The 20,369-nt window shown below is 35.9% G+C and overlaps 3 protein-coding genes across 4 annotated transcripts in view; 2 read left to right on the top strand and 1 right to left on the bottom strand.

Annotated features, from left to right (window-relative positions):
- Positions 1-1,814, top strand: part of LOC119839863 (ubiquitin carboxyl-terminal hydrolase 16) — a 9,772-nt gene extending 7,958 nt beyond the window's left edge. Inside the window, exon 7 of the mRNA XM_038366278.1 lies at positions 41-1,814. Coding sequence (XP_038222206.1) covers positions 41-1,626 — 1,586 coding nt within the window. The 3' untranslated portion in view covers positions 1,627-1,814. The remainder of the gene's footprint in view (positions 1-40) is intronic.
- Positions 1,815-3,377: 1,563 nt separating this feature from the next.
- LOC119840275 (recQ-mediated genome instability protein 1-like) lies at positions 3,378-7,057 on the bottom strand. 2 transcript variants are annotated; one of them, XM_038366805.1, is made up of 7 exons: positions 6,861-7,057; positions 6,583-6,773; positions 6,416-6,512; positions 5,554-5,666; positions 5,067-5,207; positions 4,023-4,702; positions 3,378-3,555 (listed from the first exon to the last, which is right to left on the bottom strand). In XM_038366805.1, the coding sequence occupies exons 1-7, from the start codon at positions 6,941-6,943 to the stop codon at positions 3,406-3,408; spliced, it is 1,455 nt and encodes a 484-aa protein (XP_038222733.1). In that variant the 5' UTR covers positions 6,944-7,057; the 3' UTR covers positions 3,378-3,405. The 2 variants fall into 2 exon arrangements, with proteins under 2 accessions (XP_038222733.1, XP_038222735.1); XM_038366807.1 differs by lacking the exon at positions 3,378-3,555 and adding an exon at positions 3,655-3,908.
- A 523-nt stretch (positions 7,058-7,580) lies between these two features.
- On the top strand, positions 7,581-20,034 carry LOC119839999 (macoilin). The gene is made up of 14 exons (XM_038366483.1): positions 7,581-7,839; positions 8,426-8,567; positions 9,305-9,431; positions 10,603-10,763; positions 11,498-11,608; positions 12,184-12,375; positions 12,966-13,143; positions 13,379-13,498; positions 13,757-13,992; positions 14,285-14,457; positions 15,072-15,161; positions 15,716-15,854; positions 16,075-16,282; positions 16,618-20,034. Exons 1-14 carry the CDS (start codon positions 7,760-7,762, stop codon positions 16,797-16,799), a joined length of 2,139 nt encoding a protein of 712 aa, XP_038222411.1. The 5' UTR covers positions 7,581-7,759; the 3' UTR covers positions 16,800-20,034.
- The last annotated feature ends 335 nt before the right edge of the window (positions 20,035-20,369 follow it).

The raw sequence follows: 20,369 nt of genomic DNA, 5'->3' as shown, positions 1-20,369 counted from the left end.
AAAAATGTAAAAATTATGCCAATTAAATCTCTTCTTTCAGGTACTAAAGATAAGGGAACAGATGCAAACGGCAAAGACAACCGTAAGTCATTCTCTGACCAATCGGATGCTGATGATGAGGACGATCTCGAGGATTTGCCCAAAGCGAATGCACACGCGTCCACGGCCACGCCGCCTCTCCCACACACAGCTGCCAACTTCGCAGCTTACCACATGGAGTCCGGGTATAACTCAGAAAAAGTCATCAGCTCAGACTCCATCCGGACCAGCCCGGTCGATTTGGACAAGGAGAAAACTGATAATACTCCAGAATCAACGGACAAGGACAAGGAGTTCGCTGAAGTTGCGACATCGACGCTACCCATCCCATTAGATTATAAACCACTTGTGCCCTTAGAAAATTTCTCCAACCCAGACTCAGGGGTCGCCAGCCCAGACGCAACTAAACACAACTCGACTGAAACTGTCGATAACGTCGACTCACCGATAAACGGGAAGGAAATGGGCAGCCATAGCTCACTTTCCAGTGAAATAAACCTCGACCTGTCTAGTCCACAACACAAGTTGTCGCCAGTGAAGAATGAGTATGAACGGCCGGTTTCTAGGATATCCTTCGCTCCAGAATATTCGAATGAGGTTGTCTCGCGCGGCATCAGCACGCAAGCGTGCAGAGATCTGCTAGAACACAATTGGGAGTTCAATTCGCTCAGTCCCCAAGATACAGTGAACGATATTAATAACCAAGAAGTTAGCAATAAGCTGGATAAACTCATACTGGATATGGATGAAGTCAAACCGAAACCTACCTTCCCCTCTCCAGTATCCACGGAGAACAATATTGACGCACCGCCCACAGTGCCTCGAGCGAAAGTCTATAATGAACCCGAAAGAAGTGCCACGCGAGATTTCATGTCTTTCCCGCGGCAGAGTCCTCTGTCGCCTAGGTATGTGTGCGATGAAGACGAATGCAGTATTCAGTCATGTCTCAGCCAATTTACGGCTTTGGAACTTCTCACTGATAATAACAAGGTCGGCTGTGAAACTTGCACGGAGAGAGCCAATGGAAAAAACGGGAAGACAGTGTATACGAATGCGTCCAAACGCTTCCTCGTGTCGAGCCCGCCCGCAATACTCATCTTACACTTGAAGAGATTCCAACTTGGGCCGCGCTGTATGCTCAGAAAGATGTCCAAGCATGTGGACTTCCCTACTATTTTAGATTTAGCCCCATTCTGCGCTATGGATAAGCTAAAGAAGCTGCCCAACGTTACTCGCGGGCAGAACGAACTACTTTACTCCTTATATGGAGTTGTGGAACATTCTGGTGGCATGCACGGTGGACATTACGTCGCGTACGTTAAAGTCCGCCAGGCGGTGAAACGAGGCGATCCCAAATGGTGGTTCCTGCCAAAGAGCGCTAACATCCCAGCATCTGGGAGCGGGGATGGCGATGGCGACTCGGAGTCTGATCTATCCGGATACGAATCGGGGGAAGGGCCCACTCCTTGCGCGGAAGCCCCCCCCGGACGGTGGTTCTACGTGTCCGACAGCATGGTGTCTGAAGTCACCGAAGAGAAAGTGTTACGGGCTCAGGCGTATCTTCTCTTCTACGAGAGAATCTTATAATTACCCCTGACGGCCTAACGGTTTCGGTTCGTAAGGAATGGCATTTAAGTGGAAGACTGACGCTTGTAGAGTCGGAATACGTAGGATGCGTGATGTGTTAAGTTTTAACAACGTTCTGTATATAGCTTCCAATGGCTTCTCATCGGTGTGTACCGTTTTATTGCGTTGTCTTAAAACCTATCATAGATTTTTGTAAAGTTACTCATTATTTATACAGTATGAACACAGTTTTATATCAACTACTGAATGTATAACATAGTTCAATAGTTCCTGTAATTATTTTGCTTTCCAAACTCCCGGTTTCTGTGCCTATCGTTATCATATCGTCACCATATATTCGTTTTATACTATGATATTATGCTTGCACATAATATTGTGTAAACTTCATTTTAAACGGTGCCTCTACACATTTTTGTTCCAGTTTAGTTTCTGATTAAAAAATCTTTAATTTGTCAGTTTGAATACATATTCAAACTGACAAGTACATACGAATGAGACAAAATAAGTTTTAATAAAACGCTTATATTAAAAACAAACTTATATTATTGATAATTTAAACCTTGTTATTTTTATGTTTTATATAGATTGTTTCCAGTGTTGGACGAAATTAAGTTTTTATTTGTACTTGAAACATTTGAACCGTCAGTGTTTTTTTTTTTTGTTAGGACTCGATTTAACGGAATGGTCTTCCATTGGGTGTCAAGGTAGAATATCGCATCTCTTATCGTATTATAATCATACATCATTTATCATACATAATGAAATGTTTATTGCATGTATTATTTTCATTTTATATGTACGTATTTCATGGCTTCTGTTTCATCGCTTTTAAATAAATTAGTATTACATTAATTTAACTTTGTTTATAATTTATCCCAAGCCACTGCCTCATTGGAATTTTAATTTAATAATTTAATATGATCCACGGCTGTATTGATATGCTCAATGATCTTTAATTGTATTTTAAAATAGCTTAAATTACTTTTTACAAGCCAGAATAGCGCATTTTAGCTAATACAAAGTAGATTTCGTTTAAGTACCAAAATGAAATCTTAGATCTACCGTCGTAAATTTTTTAAATAAGTTTACATGCGTCACAAAGATAACGTAATCTGCTAAAATAGATATCTAATGGAAAGTAACTTGGCGATTATACAATCGGATCTCACTGGGGCGTTTTTGGCAAATGTTTGAGCAAAATTTAAATAGCTTGTTGTTAATTTTGTTTTACTTGCCCTGTATACCTTTACCTTGCTATTTAGTGTTGCTTATTGTTTATTAAGTTTGCGTTCAGAAATATCGTGCGTTGTGACGTTAGATTTGATTATTATATACGTATTGATAACTTTGTATATTGAAGCTTAATATGTGTTGAACAGGTGTAATAAATAAAATAATTTAAAACTGATTATGACTTTCGATATCTCCCATTCGTTTTATAACTTACAGAGACAATGTAAGAAACTGCACAATTTTTTAGAAACCATCTTAATATTATTTCAGAGGTTTCAAACTTTATGGAAACAATTATTTAAAAATTTATGATTCTCCGTCTGCAACACAGAGGTCGTTGGTGTGAGTTAATCTTCATTAATATTGAAAAGAGGAAACTTTAGTTTTTTGTGTTTGTAACGTTTTGACGCAAAAATCACTGGACCGATTTCAAAAATTCTTTCACCATAAGAAAGCTGCAACATCACTGAGCTACATAGATAATTACAGCTAATAATTTATAAAAAACAACAATGTAATATAAAAATATATCTATTATTTTTTATACTATAAAGCACAGCTCTTTAATCTATTGAACAAGAGGTCCGCATGGCGCTGTTCAAATGGGATTAGTCTCGTTATTTTCGGCGACTCCAACACCGTGATTTCGATAATGCAGTATAAGACTTGTAGCGTATCCTTCGCCTTTTGCAATGCCTGAAATAATAATTAAAATTAATTTGTGTTAGGATTAGAGAAGGGTATATAATGTATTGATTAATTATTAATGGGAGTAATTCTACATAATATTATCATGTGTCAGAATGCATCATAAAAAGTTGATATAATTATATGCAGGGGCGGAATGCAGGTGAAAATGGTGAAATAAATTTTGCTTCATCTTCTCTTTGTTAATGGCTTCACAAAATAAATTTTGAAATCGGTCCAGTGGTTTTTGCGTGACAATTAAAAACGTCACTTCAATTACACAGATGTTTCCTTATAAACTTAGTTTATACTTCTCGAAAATCCTCTATTTTACTTACCGACACCTGATCCATGGGAGAGACCTTAATGAAATAATACGAAATTATTGTTACAATATGTTGTAAAATTTCTTGTTACATAGATAGAACCGATAAAAAAACGATATGAAAACTTAAGTTATGTATTAAAAAACTTACAGACACAGCTTTTTCCTTCAACTCTGGGCTTTTCGCAATCTGCTTTTTTATATCGTTCATTTCTTGCGGCGTCAAACCCACTAATTTGGATAGCACATCACTTGTAAAGTCTGCATCTAGAGTCCCCGTACCATCCACTAAAGTACACTTTAAACTCCACCCATCTTTCCCCACTGATAACTTTGATAACAACTTCATTATTTGTCCTTTTATTAAAAACACTCTCCCTTCTTTGTCCCTGTCACTCATATCGTTAATCTGTTTAATGTACAAAAAAGGTTCGGATGATACTTGTAAAGGAAATTTGATATTCATTTCAGTTTCATCAAACTTTGCCTCCATTTCCAGCAGATGGTCTTCATCTTCAAAAACATCATTGTCTTCTGGATAATCTTCAACAGTGTTTGTCTTAAATTTCTTCTCTGGTTGAGGGTAGTCATCATAACTCGGTCGCTTGCTAGGGTTGCTACTGAATTCTGCTTCGATAGCCGCTAATTGGTCTTCATCTATATCGTCATCAACAAAGCCCTGGACTTGGATGCTGGTTACCCTAGCAATTGGGCGCGATGATTGATCGACTGTCTCAAATGTTGGTTCATTAATTGGTGGGGGGAGGTGTGTGTGTGGAGTGGGGATGTCCGTGTTTCTCGGTTGATTTATTGTTGTGTTCAAATTTGTTTCTGTAAGGAATTAAAAAACATTGAATGTGTACATTACTCAAGTCAAATTCTTCCGTCAAAGTCATATCTGTTACACTGTAACGTTTCAATAATTGATATCTGAATTAAAAAAGTGTAACATTGTTTACTTTTTCGATGAATAATATAGACTTATAAAACTTCGAAAAGTTTTTAGCAAGTTGTGAGCAAGTCAGCATCTATTATATGATAACACTGAAACACGATCGCAAGCAAACTCGATAGAGAAAAAGTTATCAAAAATATAGTAACAATTTACCTAATTTTAATTGGTTACCACTACTCTGGTGTTTAACAGATAAGCACCTGCTGGCAAAGAATTATATAAAATATTAATTAACATTACCTTGAATAGTAGGCAAGCCCAGTTTGGAAGACAATAAGCCAGCCAGTGAATTGGTTTCGGCCAGTTCTTGCACCTCTCCACCAAGTAGTTCTATCGAACTCTCTGACAGTAACATGATTCCTCTGCGGCATTCCACTGGTCCTGAATGTTAGGGAGATAAATAATATGAAGGGTATTATCAGCTGGCTTATTACTTCACTTTACTTGGTTTGAGTTGAGAAATAAAAAAGGATATCATCAATTAATCCATAATGTAAATAAACCAATGGGTCAATAATATAAATCAATACTAATGTTTTGAATATAAAAGTAACTGTCTAAGTATGTACTCAATGTACTGATAATTTATTAATTAATAGTTGCTCCTTGAGGAACAAGGATTCTTTTGCACAAACACAAACTTTAAAGGGCAGAATGAAGAATGCACATTTACAATAGGTTTATAATAAATTTAAAGAATCATGGCATTTAGTATGTTGCTTGTTACCTTTTATCAGAACCTTACATCCAGGTGTGATGTCGCAGGTTAAATTCCTCATTGGTTTGTACTCAATCCCTGACACATCCTGCACACCATCTGTCATGTAAAGCTTGATCATCCTGGAAGAATTTCAATCAGTCCTTACTAACATTATGAATGCGGCAACAATTCTATATGTTTATATGTACATCTTCACACCTAAGCCATTGAACCAGTTTCATTCAATTTGGTACCTAGATAGTTTATGACCCAAAAAAGGACATAGGATATTATCTAGGAATTCCTACAGGAGCAGCAAGTATGCAGTGAAAAACTCCGGGTTGGTCTCTTTTATAAATTACTAGCTGTTCTCCCCGGTGTCACCAATGGTACATATATATACTATATAACTCAGTGTAATTACTTCTTTTTAATGGTGAAAGAATTTGTAAAACCAGTCAAGTCATTCACGCGTGATGTTGTGACCATGGGAAATAGGGATTCATTTTTATATAAGTATATACATGTTGCGGTTTAAGTGTACACATAATGGTGAAGAAAAACATAGTGAGAAATCCAGCATGTCCAAGAATCGAAAGTTTGATGACATGTGACATCTGCCAACCCACACTTGGTCAACTTGGTGGATTATAACCCTCATAGGAGGCCTGTGTCCCAGCAATGGTAACATATATGATGATGATACATGTTGCAGATATGATACTTGTTAAATATGTTGGTTTGTATATTTTGATTAGAAAGTTTTTGACTCAAGAGAAACAATATATTTTGTTAATGTAATTAAGTAATGTAATTTGTGTTAAGATGAAATTTTTATTGAATCTCATTATACCATAATTAAAAAATAATAAATAGAGATAATTCGAACCTATTATTCTTTATTTTATCTTCAAATGATCTTGTTGCTTCTATATTTTCTGTATTCACTTTTTGCAGTTTCAAATACTGTTGATACGCCGGCGCACCTACGAATTAATGTCTTTATTACCATTTAAAAATGTATATTAGAAAATAAACAACTTTTTTAATGTGTACCAATATCTACGGCTGCATTTATTTGCAAAACAAAACGGCCATTTAGCACGGTCTTTTTCTGCTCTTTCAAATTTTTGGGAAGAGAACCGGGGCAGATTTCTTTGAGGTTGTTTAAGAGCCACTGTTCTCTTGCTAGATTTTTTATCTCATCTACGCTGTAATTATTGTCTTCCCCTAAATACTCAACACATCTGTAACAAAATAACTTATGTTTTTAATGTTTTTTTTTTTTATAGAAGATTAATTTATTTAAATATATATCTGTAAACAATCGTTACCCAGAGAGCCACTCATCATCCACTAACATATAATTTGAGGCTAAAAAACCTCTAACAGAATTGAGTGTACCATTAAGAGACATATTTATGGAGACATTAAGTGATAAAATGAAAAGTATCTGCCTTGAAATTAAAATATAAATACGCAATTTTCATATTATTTGCTTTTCAGTTTTCCCTCTTTCATAATACGTCAAAATGACAATCTACAATTATTGTTATTCTGTCACTTGCCAGATAGGCACCTAATATTTTTTTACTTGCTATATACATAGCCGCTGGAGAAGTCTATTAGTTATTACGATAATGCAGCTTCAGAATTGAAAAAATTAATTATGAAATTGGGTACATATTCAACACTCTAAACAACACATCACACACGACAAAAGAAATCCTGGAAATACATAAACGTTTTTCTTGACTCTTTAATTATTTGTCGTGTACTTTCTATAATTTTGTTTAAATTATGTACAAAAACATGATTCTCTGTAACTCGTAGCAAGAATGATAACTATAAATTCTTGTTAATACAACCTACCAATTAACTTAACTTGAATAAAGTAAAACCTGCATATTTTTTAGCTATTCATATACAGCATTATTAATATTATATTAATTACAAGAAGGTTAGAATTTAGAAATATTATATAATATATTTTTATCGTTATAGCCTGTTAAATTCTAACAAACATCTATTTTATTTACATGGTAACATTATTATTGTGAGTGAACGCAAAAAGAGCTTGCCGAATTTTATTCATCTCCCTCGTAAATTCAGGACGTAGGCTGATTGACAACAAAAAGTGCCATTGAAAACATTTTAATTTAAATGTTTTTCTGTATATAAGTGTTGTGAAACAGGAGCCTGTATTCGTGATTTACACAGTGGAGGAAAAAATATGAAGAGGCGTAATGCCGAATCTGGCAAAATGCGGCGCCCTTTAAAGCGCACAAAAATACCCGAAGGAATGTATGGAAAGTGAGTGTTAAAGGTTCTTCAGGTTTATGAAATGATGCAGGATCCAACAAGTAGCAACTTGTGCTAATTAATTAAAGAATTCTTTGATAAAAGCTTCCTAAAATGCAGGGGGTATGAAAATGTGTGGGTTGGTGAAACCATCTGGTGCTCGCAGCGATAATAATTCTTGTGTGATGACAAAAAATAAAAAAAAGACATGCTTGAAACAATACGTGTGAATTATGCTGCTGATTCACATGCACTTTCTACTGAACGACGTATATATTCCTCTATATTTATGAATCGCTTTAAAACCATTAATGTTTACATTAATTGTTTTGCATAAAACTGACGTTGGTAATTCATCTTGCAGCAAAGAATTTACTAAATTAACAAATGATAACAGATGTTAATGTCCAACATATGTTTAAAAGAGCTTCTTTTATATGGAACTTTTGAATAATTTATTTAAATAATAAATTTATTTAATGTCAAAAGTTCGTTAAACAACTTTTTCGAAATATTCTGAACTTTAACTAATCTAAATTATAAATGGTCTTTATATTCACCCATGGCTCTGAATAATGATATAAAAATTTATTTTCAGTTCAATTACCTATGTAAAATTCATAATGTCTTGGGCAATAATTGTAGTAGCTGATTACATGTTGGAGTTCAGATTTGAGTTTCTGTACCCATTCTGGATATTGCTCAGAGCATTGTATGACTCTTTCAAGTTCCAGGGTCTTGTGAGTATATTTTTTATTATTTATATTATGTTTGTCGAACTAAAACATACCTTATGTCAACATTAATTTTTGTGTATAAAATTACATACTATAAAACAAAGTGGCTTTTGCTGTTGGTATGTGTCTGTATGCTTATGCAATAAAAGATGATGGGGTTTTTTAATAGTGTTTTAAAAAGAACGATTATATGTATAACAACATCCATTAAACTTGTGCATTCATACACAGGATAAAAACTATATAAGTGAATTGATGATATTTGTTTTAATTATGATAAATTGTATTTACATTAGTACTTATCCTCTTTTTAAAATGAGTCACACATATACTATTTCAATATTCTATGTTGGCAATAATGTAATTCTTTAAAAAACATAAAACTTTTCATCAAAATCAAGTTCTCATCAAGTTTGCTTAGATATAAGCTAGTTCAATTATATTTTTAATTAACTGGCCCACAATTTTTCCTATATCTATATGTAGCATTATATGGCCTTTAATTTACCTCCATAAATATGCCTGAGATTAGCATGTTCAAACAAATAAACACACCCTTGGCTTCCTATTATCAGGATAGGCAATCAGATATCTGAGACACATCAAGGGCCACCAGTTTTCTTTCTGTGTGAATTAATAACTATTTACCTTTAGACACCATAAATGAATAATTATTTCTGTGTGAATTAATAACTATTTACCTTTAGACACCGTAAATGAATAATTATTATTTGTTTCAGGCATTTACAATAATATTTTTATGCATGGCACTGACGTCTGACATGATATTTTTTTTTGTGATACCATTGCAATATATATATTTTTTAGCCGGTACCTATGTGTGGGTACAATATGTGTGGAATATATGTGAGTATATTATTTTAATTTTTTATTTATGAAATAAATATTGACTATTATCTCGATAATCACTCTTAATGGTTTTGTATTAACAAAATAATATAATTTACTAAAGAGAGGTAAAGTTTAAGTCTAGTATTTGATTTTCCAATATAATATTACTATTTAATATAATTTGTCAATATACAAATTCAAGAAAAAAATGTAAGTAAATAGAAGAATTTATATCATATGATAATTATGCTCTTATAAATGGAAATGATGCAATTACTGCAGTTTTGTGCATTTACAATTCTGATATGGCTATTGATTTATTGTTTTATATATACCTATAATAATCATTTACAATATTCTTAGAAAGCTCTCTATCTGTAGGATATGACATTTGTTCAGTTGTAGCTGATAAGGATAGTATAAATTTTATCTGTAGAGTTAATAAATGGTTTGTTTCATAATGTATTTAAGTATCTATAAGTACAAGTTGAAAATAGGGATAATTTTGGGATATACAATGATTTAAATTACATGTTATTCAGAAATATAGGTTAGAATGAATATATTATATAATTTTTTTTTTCTTTAAATATATTGTAGGTTCTGTCCCTGGTATTGCATTTGCCTTGCATTCCTACAAATAAATATTAAATTATTTTTGCTTACAAAATAACATACTTTGCTTCATCTAGCTGATGCGTTATCATCCCTACATAGTTCCATATTATTGAAGTGATAATATACTTACCAACCACACCAACTAATCTACTAGAAAAAATCACATTATATACGGACTTAATGTTCTTTGTCATTGTGGTTGTAAGATTATTACTTATCATACATACTGTGTATTGAGGTATAATGTAACATAAATGGCGATCAAACCATACATAGTTATGATAAGTGTACACTTGCTTCTATTTTTTTTTCTACTGGCAATATCTATAGGAATAAGAGCAGTGTTTATTGTCTGAACTGAACTCTTAAGCTGTTCTACACATTGAATCAGTTTAATACGCGCTGATCAGTGCGTAATAAATAAATCGATTAAACATGTAAAATATTTCCGACCTTTCGTCAGCCTACGTAGGTCTTATTAGGTCCCAGTTCTAAGAAACGCTGTATCTGACCAGTCGAGTATTATCATTTAGTTCCGAGGGTAGTTTAAAAAGACTATGTGTGACAGTCGGCGAGCGCGGCGTGTGCGTGCCCACAGTTGCATTATGCTGCCTGATCATATACACGGAGGGTGCGCTGCGCGGGCGCGGCTCGCCGCCCGACGTGTGGCGCCCGCTCGCCGCGCACTGCATCGGCTACCCCGCCATGACGTTCGGCTTTGGGGTTAAGGTAACGTATGAAAACAAAAAAAAAATATTTTTTTTTGCTTTTTTTTGTAACAGCGTTTCTTGGGTTGTGCTTTGCTTTTGTCTATGTAAGTTCTTTTTTCATATTTAAATAAATAGATAAGGAAAAAATAACTGCAGCTAGAATTTATAAACAGTAGTTTTTCAGGCAATTTGTTTGTTTTTTATTACACGATCATCGATTTTAATTTATGCTCATTGATTATTATTTATACTTGTTTTGTGTTTCTCCTGTGGATGAATTTTTAATGATGGCAGACAGAGTGGTCCTTCGAGACAGATAATGTAGTCCGAGAAAACCTCTCACTGCATGCATCGCATGCACTCTGTACTGAAATTGAATATTCGTAGATAGTCGCATTGAGTTACAATTGCACTTTAAATATCATATAATCACATAGACAAGTTGAAAATGTTATACTCAAATATTTTCCCGCACTCAGGTATTTAGAAGCTGGACGATGCTATCAAACCCACCTCCTAACGAAAATCTCATTGTGGCAAAATTTAGGTTTGTCCGTTTGGGCGGGAATCAAATCCGCAACCCGTCGGTTAGTATGAAAACATACCTTATGCTAAGCTAGAGGTGACGGCGCACGAAATGAGATACTATTATTGCTAGTAATAGTGATGATATTGGTTTGAATAAGTTTTGCACGCCGAAATAGAAAAATGGATTTTATTGCTATAATAATAAAGTTGATATTCGTTGAATAGTCGTACGTCAGTCAGCGGTTGCGGCAGAGGCGGCAGCGGCAAGTGCGCGCTGAAAATGAATTCTACTTCCAGTTGTTGAGGGATGCGCTTCCGGAAAGCGCTCTTGAACAAGTGAGTCATTTCATTTCTGGTTGAAGAATTTATTTTCTAGGCAAAAAGTGATTATTGAATAAAAAAAAATTCTAAATATGTAATTATTTTAAGTTGGCGAACTTGTATGCGTCATTTCATAATAAAAAAAAATGATTATGTTTTCCAAGAAAAACTAGATCATATTCGGTTTCTTTGATGAGAACTTACGTACTTTAGCCAGCATGTTATGAAGTGAAAATTTGAACGGAATTTGAAAATTTTCCTATTTTTATTAACCTACATTGGGTACTAAGGGGGGGGGGGGATAAGGAACAGCGTATTGCGTGAGTGTAAGCTGTCATGTGTATCATCTAGTAATGTCTCGTATTCGTGGTAAACTTAGCTGACCAACGATTCATCAGCAGTAATCCAATAGAGCTATCAGCTAGCAAGCCTAGCCAGTCTTAAACGTGCGTCAATAATTATGCAAGTGAACGCCGTATTGCTTCAACTGTGCAACATGTTGATTCAACTTTGTTGCTAAACTATGTTTACCATGATTAGGGGGCTTAAGAGAATCGCCAAGTAGTAATACTAAAAATGTTGATATACAGAATCAGCAAGGTAGCAAAGAAGAGCGCGTGCCCAACGGTGGGAACGCGGGGGTGGGTGTCGCGGGAGGTGGGGGTGGCACCGCGGGGGCGGGCGGTGAGTTCGCTATGGGCGAGGCGCGGCTCAACGGCTCGGTGCGTCGCCGCTGTCGAGACCACAACGGCTGGCACGAGCACGCGCAGCTACATGTTAAGGTGCGTGGCTAGTGGGAGAGGGTGGGGGGTTTACGGGGTAATTGGCAATGATGGGGATTCGAGTGATTAATACCTATTTAATGTTATATATGTTGGGAACTCAGATATTTATGGAAACAAAGATTAAGCGTACGAAAATCGTCGGGTCGGCTTACTTCATATACGAATTTTTAGAAAAAATGTGTACAAAATAAAAAATATTATTTGTTTTTTATAAAGTTTATTTAAACATTGTTTTCAAGACTGATCTATTAACAATCTATAAAAAAGTTTGTTTTTATACCACTCTTCCTGAGCTTGATTCCTGGTGGGAACGCGTAAGAAAAATATATCGGTCTCGCAGGACACAAAAGGCTGATCACCCACTTGTTCGTACGTAAAATCAATCAGTAAAACAGATTATAATGTATCTGGCCCATAACACACAAGGAGACATGGGACTTTAAGCTAAATCAAATGATAAAATATATGCATTTAGTTGATAAATTATTAAATTCTTGTTGTATACCTTAAAATTATTAAAGTGGAAAATTCAGTGATTTAAATAATTGTAATACGCACTAATTAACACCCTTATTACGCACCAGCAGCTAGACAAGTTAGAAAAGCACCTCGCGAGCAGGGATCGTGAGAAGGCGGCGCAGAACGGCAGCGCGCACACGCACGCGCACGCGGCGCACACGCCGACGCCGCTGCACGCGCACGCGCACACGAACGGCTGCGCGCGCGGTGCGGGCGCGCCGGACGAGGAGAGACATGATACTAAAGGTAGACCAACTAGTCTTAACACACTAGGTTAATCAGCATCAGTAATCTTATATATACATAAATAAAAATTACAGTATGCATAGCTGTTTGCATTAAAAAGTTTTAAAATCTGCAAATCGTGTAGTCGAATTGGATCTTCATTTGACTTCATATTCAATCGGACAATAAAATCGATTTGTCGGTTCAATATTTGGTGTGTTCACATTAACATAATGTTATTTTTATGTTCTTGCAGGTAGTACAAAAACAAAATGTGAAAAGAAAGAGGCTAGTACAGTAAGAGAAGAAAGGAGAAAAAATAAAAATAGAGATAAGGATAAGGAGAGTGTTGATAGTCATAAGAGCACAGAGCAGTGTAAGTATCTATTTCTACTTTATACTTGTTTTAACTGTAAACATGTTTATAAGAGATATCTTTTATTATAAATTTATACTTTTTGAAAATAAAATCCGTATTTTTCTGTAACGGTTAAATCCATTTTTTTTTTATTAGTAAATTATGTTTATATGATTGAGTTTCAAAGCTTCATTTTGTAAAGAAAAACACGCCTAGAGCATTTCTTAGCCTATTTTATGTCACGACATTGCATTTAATCAATCTTTTTGATTTCAGCAAAAGAACATATAGTTAAAGAAAAAGAATTAGAAATTAATACAAAAGAATGTCAAAAGAGTAATAGAGATAGTAGTAGTAATAAAGAAAAAGAGAAAGAAAATAAAGAGAGAGAAAAGGAAAACAGAGAACGAGAAAGAGAAAAGGAAAAGGAACGGGAGAAAGAAAGAGAAAGAGAAAGGGAGAGAGAGAACAAAGAAAGAGAAAAGGAAAGGGAAAGGCGGGAACGTGAAGAGGTAAAACAACTTTAGAGATATTTGTATGCAATGCAGCATTGCAAAGTAATTTTTTTTTAAGTAATTTAGCTAAAGTAGAGCCGTGAAAGGAGCAATGGGTTAGTGGTTAGGAACACGGACTTGAATCAAAAAGTTGGGGGTAATGAGGCGAGATTACTTGCGAGATCATTGTATCACTGTACGTTTTAAGTGGGTCAAGATCCGAGGCTCAAGCTTATCTACAAAATTACAAGTGTAGGAAATACAAAATATGCGAAAGATGTAAAGTAACGCGCCGGTGTGCCACTTCCAGAAGCTGGCGCGCGAGTGCAGCGAGGAGCTGAAGCGCGTGCGCGCGGAGCTGTCGGCGGCGCGCAGCGGCGAGGCGGAGGCGCGCCGCGCGCTCGCCGCCGCCGCCGCCGCCGAGCGCCAGCGCCGCGCCGACCACGCGCAGCTCAAGCACGCGCACGCGCAGCTGCAGCACAAGTTAGTGCACCCGCTGTGTAGCGCTAGTGGCTCGCTTGTAGCCGGCTCGAAGGACCGTTTCATAGTCGAGCGACAGCACGTGCTAAGCGAGCGATAGATCCCTGGCATGTTTATATAAAAATCCTGAAACGCTAAAGCCACATCAGATTTTTGATACATCAATATTAGTAGCAAGAATAGAACGCGTTGATTTTGAAACAAAAGAGGCCTCTTTATTGCACTAATCTAGAATGTAAGATTTAATTTCATAAATCATAAAAAAAAATCATATAACAATCGATTTGTCACTGTGATGTCCAAAAATCGGGGCTTTTTTTATCTCTGAAGTCCCTGTTTCTGTGTGATTTCCGTCCTAAAACAAACTTCTGTCATTTCCTGGATCTCAGATTATATTTGTACCAAATTTCATTCATTAGTTTTGGTATGAAGAAGATACAGATAGGAAGAGAGGCGGACAGAGAGAAACAGAATAAAAAATGGAGTTCCCAATTGGAGTTCCTAAACATTACAGAACCTCCGTAAGGTTTGGGAACGCTATTTTTTTAATTTTCGCTTGACTGGCATGCTTGTATGCAACAACAAACAGTTGAAATAAAGGAAGGTATTAATTGCAGAGTGTCAGCGTGGCGGAGTACAGAACGAGCAGCACAGGAGCGGCGGCTCAGCGAGGAGCGGCGTGCGCAGGCGCAGTGTAAACACTCTAAGTAAGTATATTTTTGATTCTAAAAAGGTTCGGTTGAATATTAGTATAAACGGCATTATGATGTACTTTAACAAAACTGCCAAATCGATGTAATCAATTGATAGCCAGAGACTAATGCCACAAAGACAAAGAAAAAATGTTTATTTCAAGGATACAGAAGAATATATTAGAACAACAAAAGACAAATAAATACAGAAAAACAGAGCATATATCTCTTCGACAAGATTGTACAAGGAAGAAAACTTAAAAAGAATGTGGCTTCAAAACAAACGAGTCCTATAATTAAATTAAATAATAATAATATTAAATTAAAATAAGTAATATTATTATTATAAAAAGAAAATATAAGCTCACTGCCCATTAATATAGTTGGGCGGCCTTATCACTTAGAAGGTTTTAAGGATTACTGTTTTCCTAGAGAAGTTTTTGATTGTGAATTATGGTCACGATACCTTGACGACGACGCGTTTTCGATGTGCTAATTAGGCTAAGATATCACCAAATGTTGTCCAACTTTAGTGATCTATAGTGATAAATTGTGTATATGTGTCGCAGCGGCGAGTGCGAGAGCACGTGGTGCCGGTCGCGGCTGAGCGCTCAGGAGGCCGAAGCTGCGGCGCTGCGCCGTGAGCTGCAGCGCGCGCGCGACCGCGCCGAGCGCCTGCAGCGCGACCTCGCGCACGCCGCCGATCAGGTGCGCATGCGCATATGCAACTTTAACTTGATATTACTTCCAGAAAAAAAATATAAATAAATAACAATTTAAGAATAAGGATTAAGTGTGGAGTATGAAGTAGTCTTAATCAATGTACGAGTGTGTTGTGTGAGTGTTCATGAGCGTACGATATTGCGTGTGCGTTCGCGCGTGTATATATGGAGTTGCAATAAGTCACGATTGGTGGCGACGCACACAGGTGCGCTCGCTGGAGGCGCGGCAGGAGGAGGCGGAGGCGGCGGGCGCGGCGGGCGCGGCGGCGGCGGCGGCGGCGCAGGCGCACGCGTGGCAGGCGCTGCAGGAGCGCGCCGCGCACCTCGAGCGGTCGCTCTCCGCGGAGACGCGCGTCAAGCTCGACCTGCTCTCCGCGCTAGGTGACGCCAAGCGGCACATGCACATACAAGAAGGTAATCGCAATGCAGCTTAAGAATAAATTAAATTATTATTTTTGTCATAATATTAATTTAAGTCGCCTTTAAAGTATTTTTTCCATATTAACAGTATGGAAATCTTCAGGTTTTATTGATCATAGTACACAACATCTAGGACATCCTGTATATTATGTACAACTTATTGATGAACATACCTAAAAAAAATATTGTCACAGGTGGAAGAAAAACATCATAATTTTTGGTTGACACTATTTGAATGCTTCGTCGTTCATATTATATACGTAGTAAGTAGTGAAAGTATCTAGTTAAAACGACTGAAACATTAAATAACTCATCGCTTACAATTCCAGGTCTAATATCGAGACAAGAAAAGGAAATAGAGGAACTGAAAGCTCAAATGCTAGCAGTGATGCCCACGGAGTTCGTGACACCAGTGTCCGGCACGGTGTCCAAGCTACGGCTAAGCGACGGCTCGCCGCTCGACCCCAACGCGTCCGTGTATACGCCAAAACAGTTGTGCTCGGACGCCTAGACAGGACGTGAACTATAGTGCTACGAAGTTCTACACTACTGTGGGGCGTTGCAGTTCATTACCATGCTACTAGAACAGACAACATCCTGGAAGAAGTGGAAAGTGTCTTCTTGAAACAATGGGACGTTACACCCTCTGTCTCCTAAGTGAAAATGAATTGCAATAGTGAAACGTGTCGATAAATAATGGAATCGTGAATGGTGTACCGAAATTGCTTGGTTTAAATACAGTGTTCAGCCGTGCTATAGAACTTTGTGTTGTACCATAGTTGAAGTGACCGTCAATCATATGGGAAATTTCATGATATACAACTGTCACATTGCTCCTTCAATGTATTTCAATGTGACAATATCGCGCCGTTTACGGTTGTATTCTTTAATGACTCAGAATTAGTGGATGTTGGAGCGGACGCTTGTTTCACTGGCAGGTTGAGTAATTTTAATACATTTTTTTCAGGAATAATCAAAAGTCATTATTTTAGATGTGGATATCTTTAACATTTGTTCTTTTATATGTTGCATTTAAAAAAATGATAATCCAATTCTATCAGTATTATTTATGAGATTATAGATGCAGTTACTATTTAAAACAAGCATTTAAAGTCTTTCTTGAGACCAAATTGGAATACGTAATTGTAATTTTTTCTGAAGTATTACTTATAGTAGCAGGTTTGCTACGTAACGCGTTACGGCACCAGTCTGTTAACTTATCTTTTCTCTTATACACATGATTTAAATTATCACTTCAGTCGTCCTGAGACACATGTTTCTTTTAATTGATTAAAGTTGTGTAAGGTTGACTAAAACAATTTTTGAATTGAACATTTGTTGAAGTTCCGAATATATCCAGCAAATCTGCCTCCGCTCCAATGTCAGCCCCAAAGTAAAGACCGAGCTTGGACCGCCTCCGAAGCGCCCCACTGATATCTGTATGGGCGATTCACTGATCTCAATATTTGTTTATCTATAATATCCCACTTGGACCCCCGTACAGGCATCGGTGCGGCAACGTAACCGTGTTAAAGAGCGTTTATTTTTTCATTGATGATAAGATTATTCGTCCGATATCCTTTGTACGCATAATACAATAATTCCCTCGGAATAAGTTAGGTACGAATACGTATTAAAGTGCGCTAGTCATAGTATTTTTTTGTGGAGATATTTGAACGAATAATTTTACCGTTCGTTCAGTCCTTCCATTCGCTCGCTGCTGTGTTCTTTATTTAAATTCATGTGATAAATTGTACAAAATGATCTGATTCGTGTTTTTTCTAGTTCTAATTTCTTACTTTTTTTTTGTTACGGCGTAGCGTCACTCGGGCGTTGTTAGTAGATAAGTCATTCGAAGTACAAAATTGTTTGTTGTCCCAAGACAAATAAATACTCTTTAGAGATAAACTTTTTTTATCTCTAGCCATGATGGCGTTTCAATTGTTTCCTTCGTTTTAACGTTAGTGTACTAGTGATTAAAAATGTCCTTACAAATTTAAGAGCTTCAATGAATAATGAGAATATAACTTTTTGATACTACTTTTGTAAATGTGTAAGCAATTATTCCGCTTGTACATTGTGATGTTTCGTTTTAAGTTATGCGGCTTATGATTGACGGTGATATATTATGAGGAACATGTCAAGTGCGAGCGAGACAGCCGTTTTATACTGGATCGAAATGTTTCAATGGACTCGCGGGTGTACTTAGAAAATTTTACATTCGTTGTTTTAAATTTTATTACGATGATGCTCTGTTGGGACGCTACGCTGATAATATTGTAGATATAAACGGAGGAACCATGACAGTGACGTTTTTAGTTTTGACATCTGTCAGTGGAAGTTATGCCTTTGTTGCCAGACCAAATACCGATGGTTATGAAAAAAAAATTGTGGATAAGGCCTAACTAAACTGATTTCAATCAAATCTGAGGCGAAATTTCTTTTAGTCAAAGGAAGGAACATATTTCATACACGTTTCCACTTGCAATTATACATATTGCTATACGAAGGCACACAATTCATTAAAATTATTTGATAAAAATGATTCGAATTTTGAAATATCAGACTTATTTTTGTTGATTCCATGTTACAGTTTCAATTGTTTAAGTACAAATCATATGTTTGAAAAATAAGTGGCAGTTTTTAACTAACATGCAATACCTGTAGCATTTAATTTATAGGGAAATTATGTTTTCTCTTTGAAGTGGGGGGTCATGATCGTAGGTTTATTTTCCAAAGTACTGAATTGAGCTTTAATTCTAAATCCTAAATGTGCAAATTAATTTATAAGATAATTTTTAATAGATATTGCATGTTAGTGTGGCCCTGCTTGTTTTAAGGCGTAGTACATACAGGCGTATCTCATACAGATCTTTCTTTCTATCACTTTTCTATTTGTGAATAATATGTGAAAAACAACTTACTTTCATCCTATTCCTTTGCTATTTAAGGTATTTCTTTATTCTTATAGTATTTTCTATGTTTTTAATATGTGAGATTAATATGATAGAGATTCGCTTAAGTACCGCCTACTTTGAGATTACGCTTCCATAATTTCTTCCATTTTTTTCGCATTTACTAACTATTTAAAAAAATAACTCCATTGTGTTATAGTTATTATAATAATTGTAATGTTCTAATAACCACGAAAATATTGTTTATTTAAGTTTTCTCTCAAAACAGTAATTTAATGTTTAATTTTACAAGCTATGACTATCGAGCAACTAACAGTTGAAATAACGCACATTCGATGGAAAATTTGAAATAACACGTATAACATACGATATAGTGACGCTTTTGTTCTCCGATCTAGTCTTGACTACCGCCAATTTACACCTCACGACATCTCGTGTCGGTCACAAATATCGTAAGTCGGAGAGTGTGAATTGGCCTTTTTATATGCTAGGTTTAGAAGTTTTTTTTAAACATCAAACGCGCACTGCCCTCCAGTACCAAGTTGATCTTCCGTTGTTGATATATATATTTTTTTTAAACATCGGATTGGTTTGTGTTTAAGTACTTAAATAGGTTTAAGTTTATTTTGTTAAGATTTCGAACGTGAATCATAGACGTCAGCAGCATAGACACGGATATATTTTTTCATGAACAATAAAAATGACCTGAGCGCGAAAAGGGAAAAAAAATTGTGCAAGTGATTGATTTGAATCTTCACTAGTGAAACATAAGCGGTAATGTTTGTTTGTATTATAAACGGATGCTGTAACAGCAATAAAAAATCAGACCTGCATTTTGTTTTATTCTACCCTTTAGTCACACTAAACAGTAAAGATACTGTTTTAATAAAGAGGATATACTTAAATATATTCGCCTACTGCCCAAAGATGGCGACAGATTGCAGCAGAAATATTTAAAAATTACTCTTAGAAATTAATGATTTTTTAACCGATTTTAACCGTGGTTTGTTTATTATATTATGTAAGACGACGTTTGAAATCTTAAATTTCTAATTGTATAATACTCCCGTAGAATCAAACACAGGAAATATCATAATAAATTTATATACTATTTTTTAAACTAATTTATTAACCTTGGAAAATCCGCATGGTTCCCGCTATCCTCT

This window comes from Zerene cesonia, chromosome 5 (genome assembly GCF_012273895.1).
Source record: "Zerene cesonia ecotype Mississippi chromosome 5, Zerene_cesonia_1.1, whole genome shotgun sequence".
Taxonomy (NCBI): Eukaryota; Metazoa; Arthropoda; class Insecta; order Lepidoptera; family Pieridae; genus Zerene; species Zerene cesonia.
The sequence above is the reverse complement of the archived record's forward strand: the minus strand, read 5'-3'. Positions and strand labels throughout refer to the sequence as shown.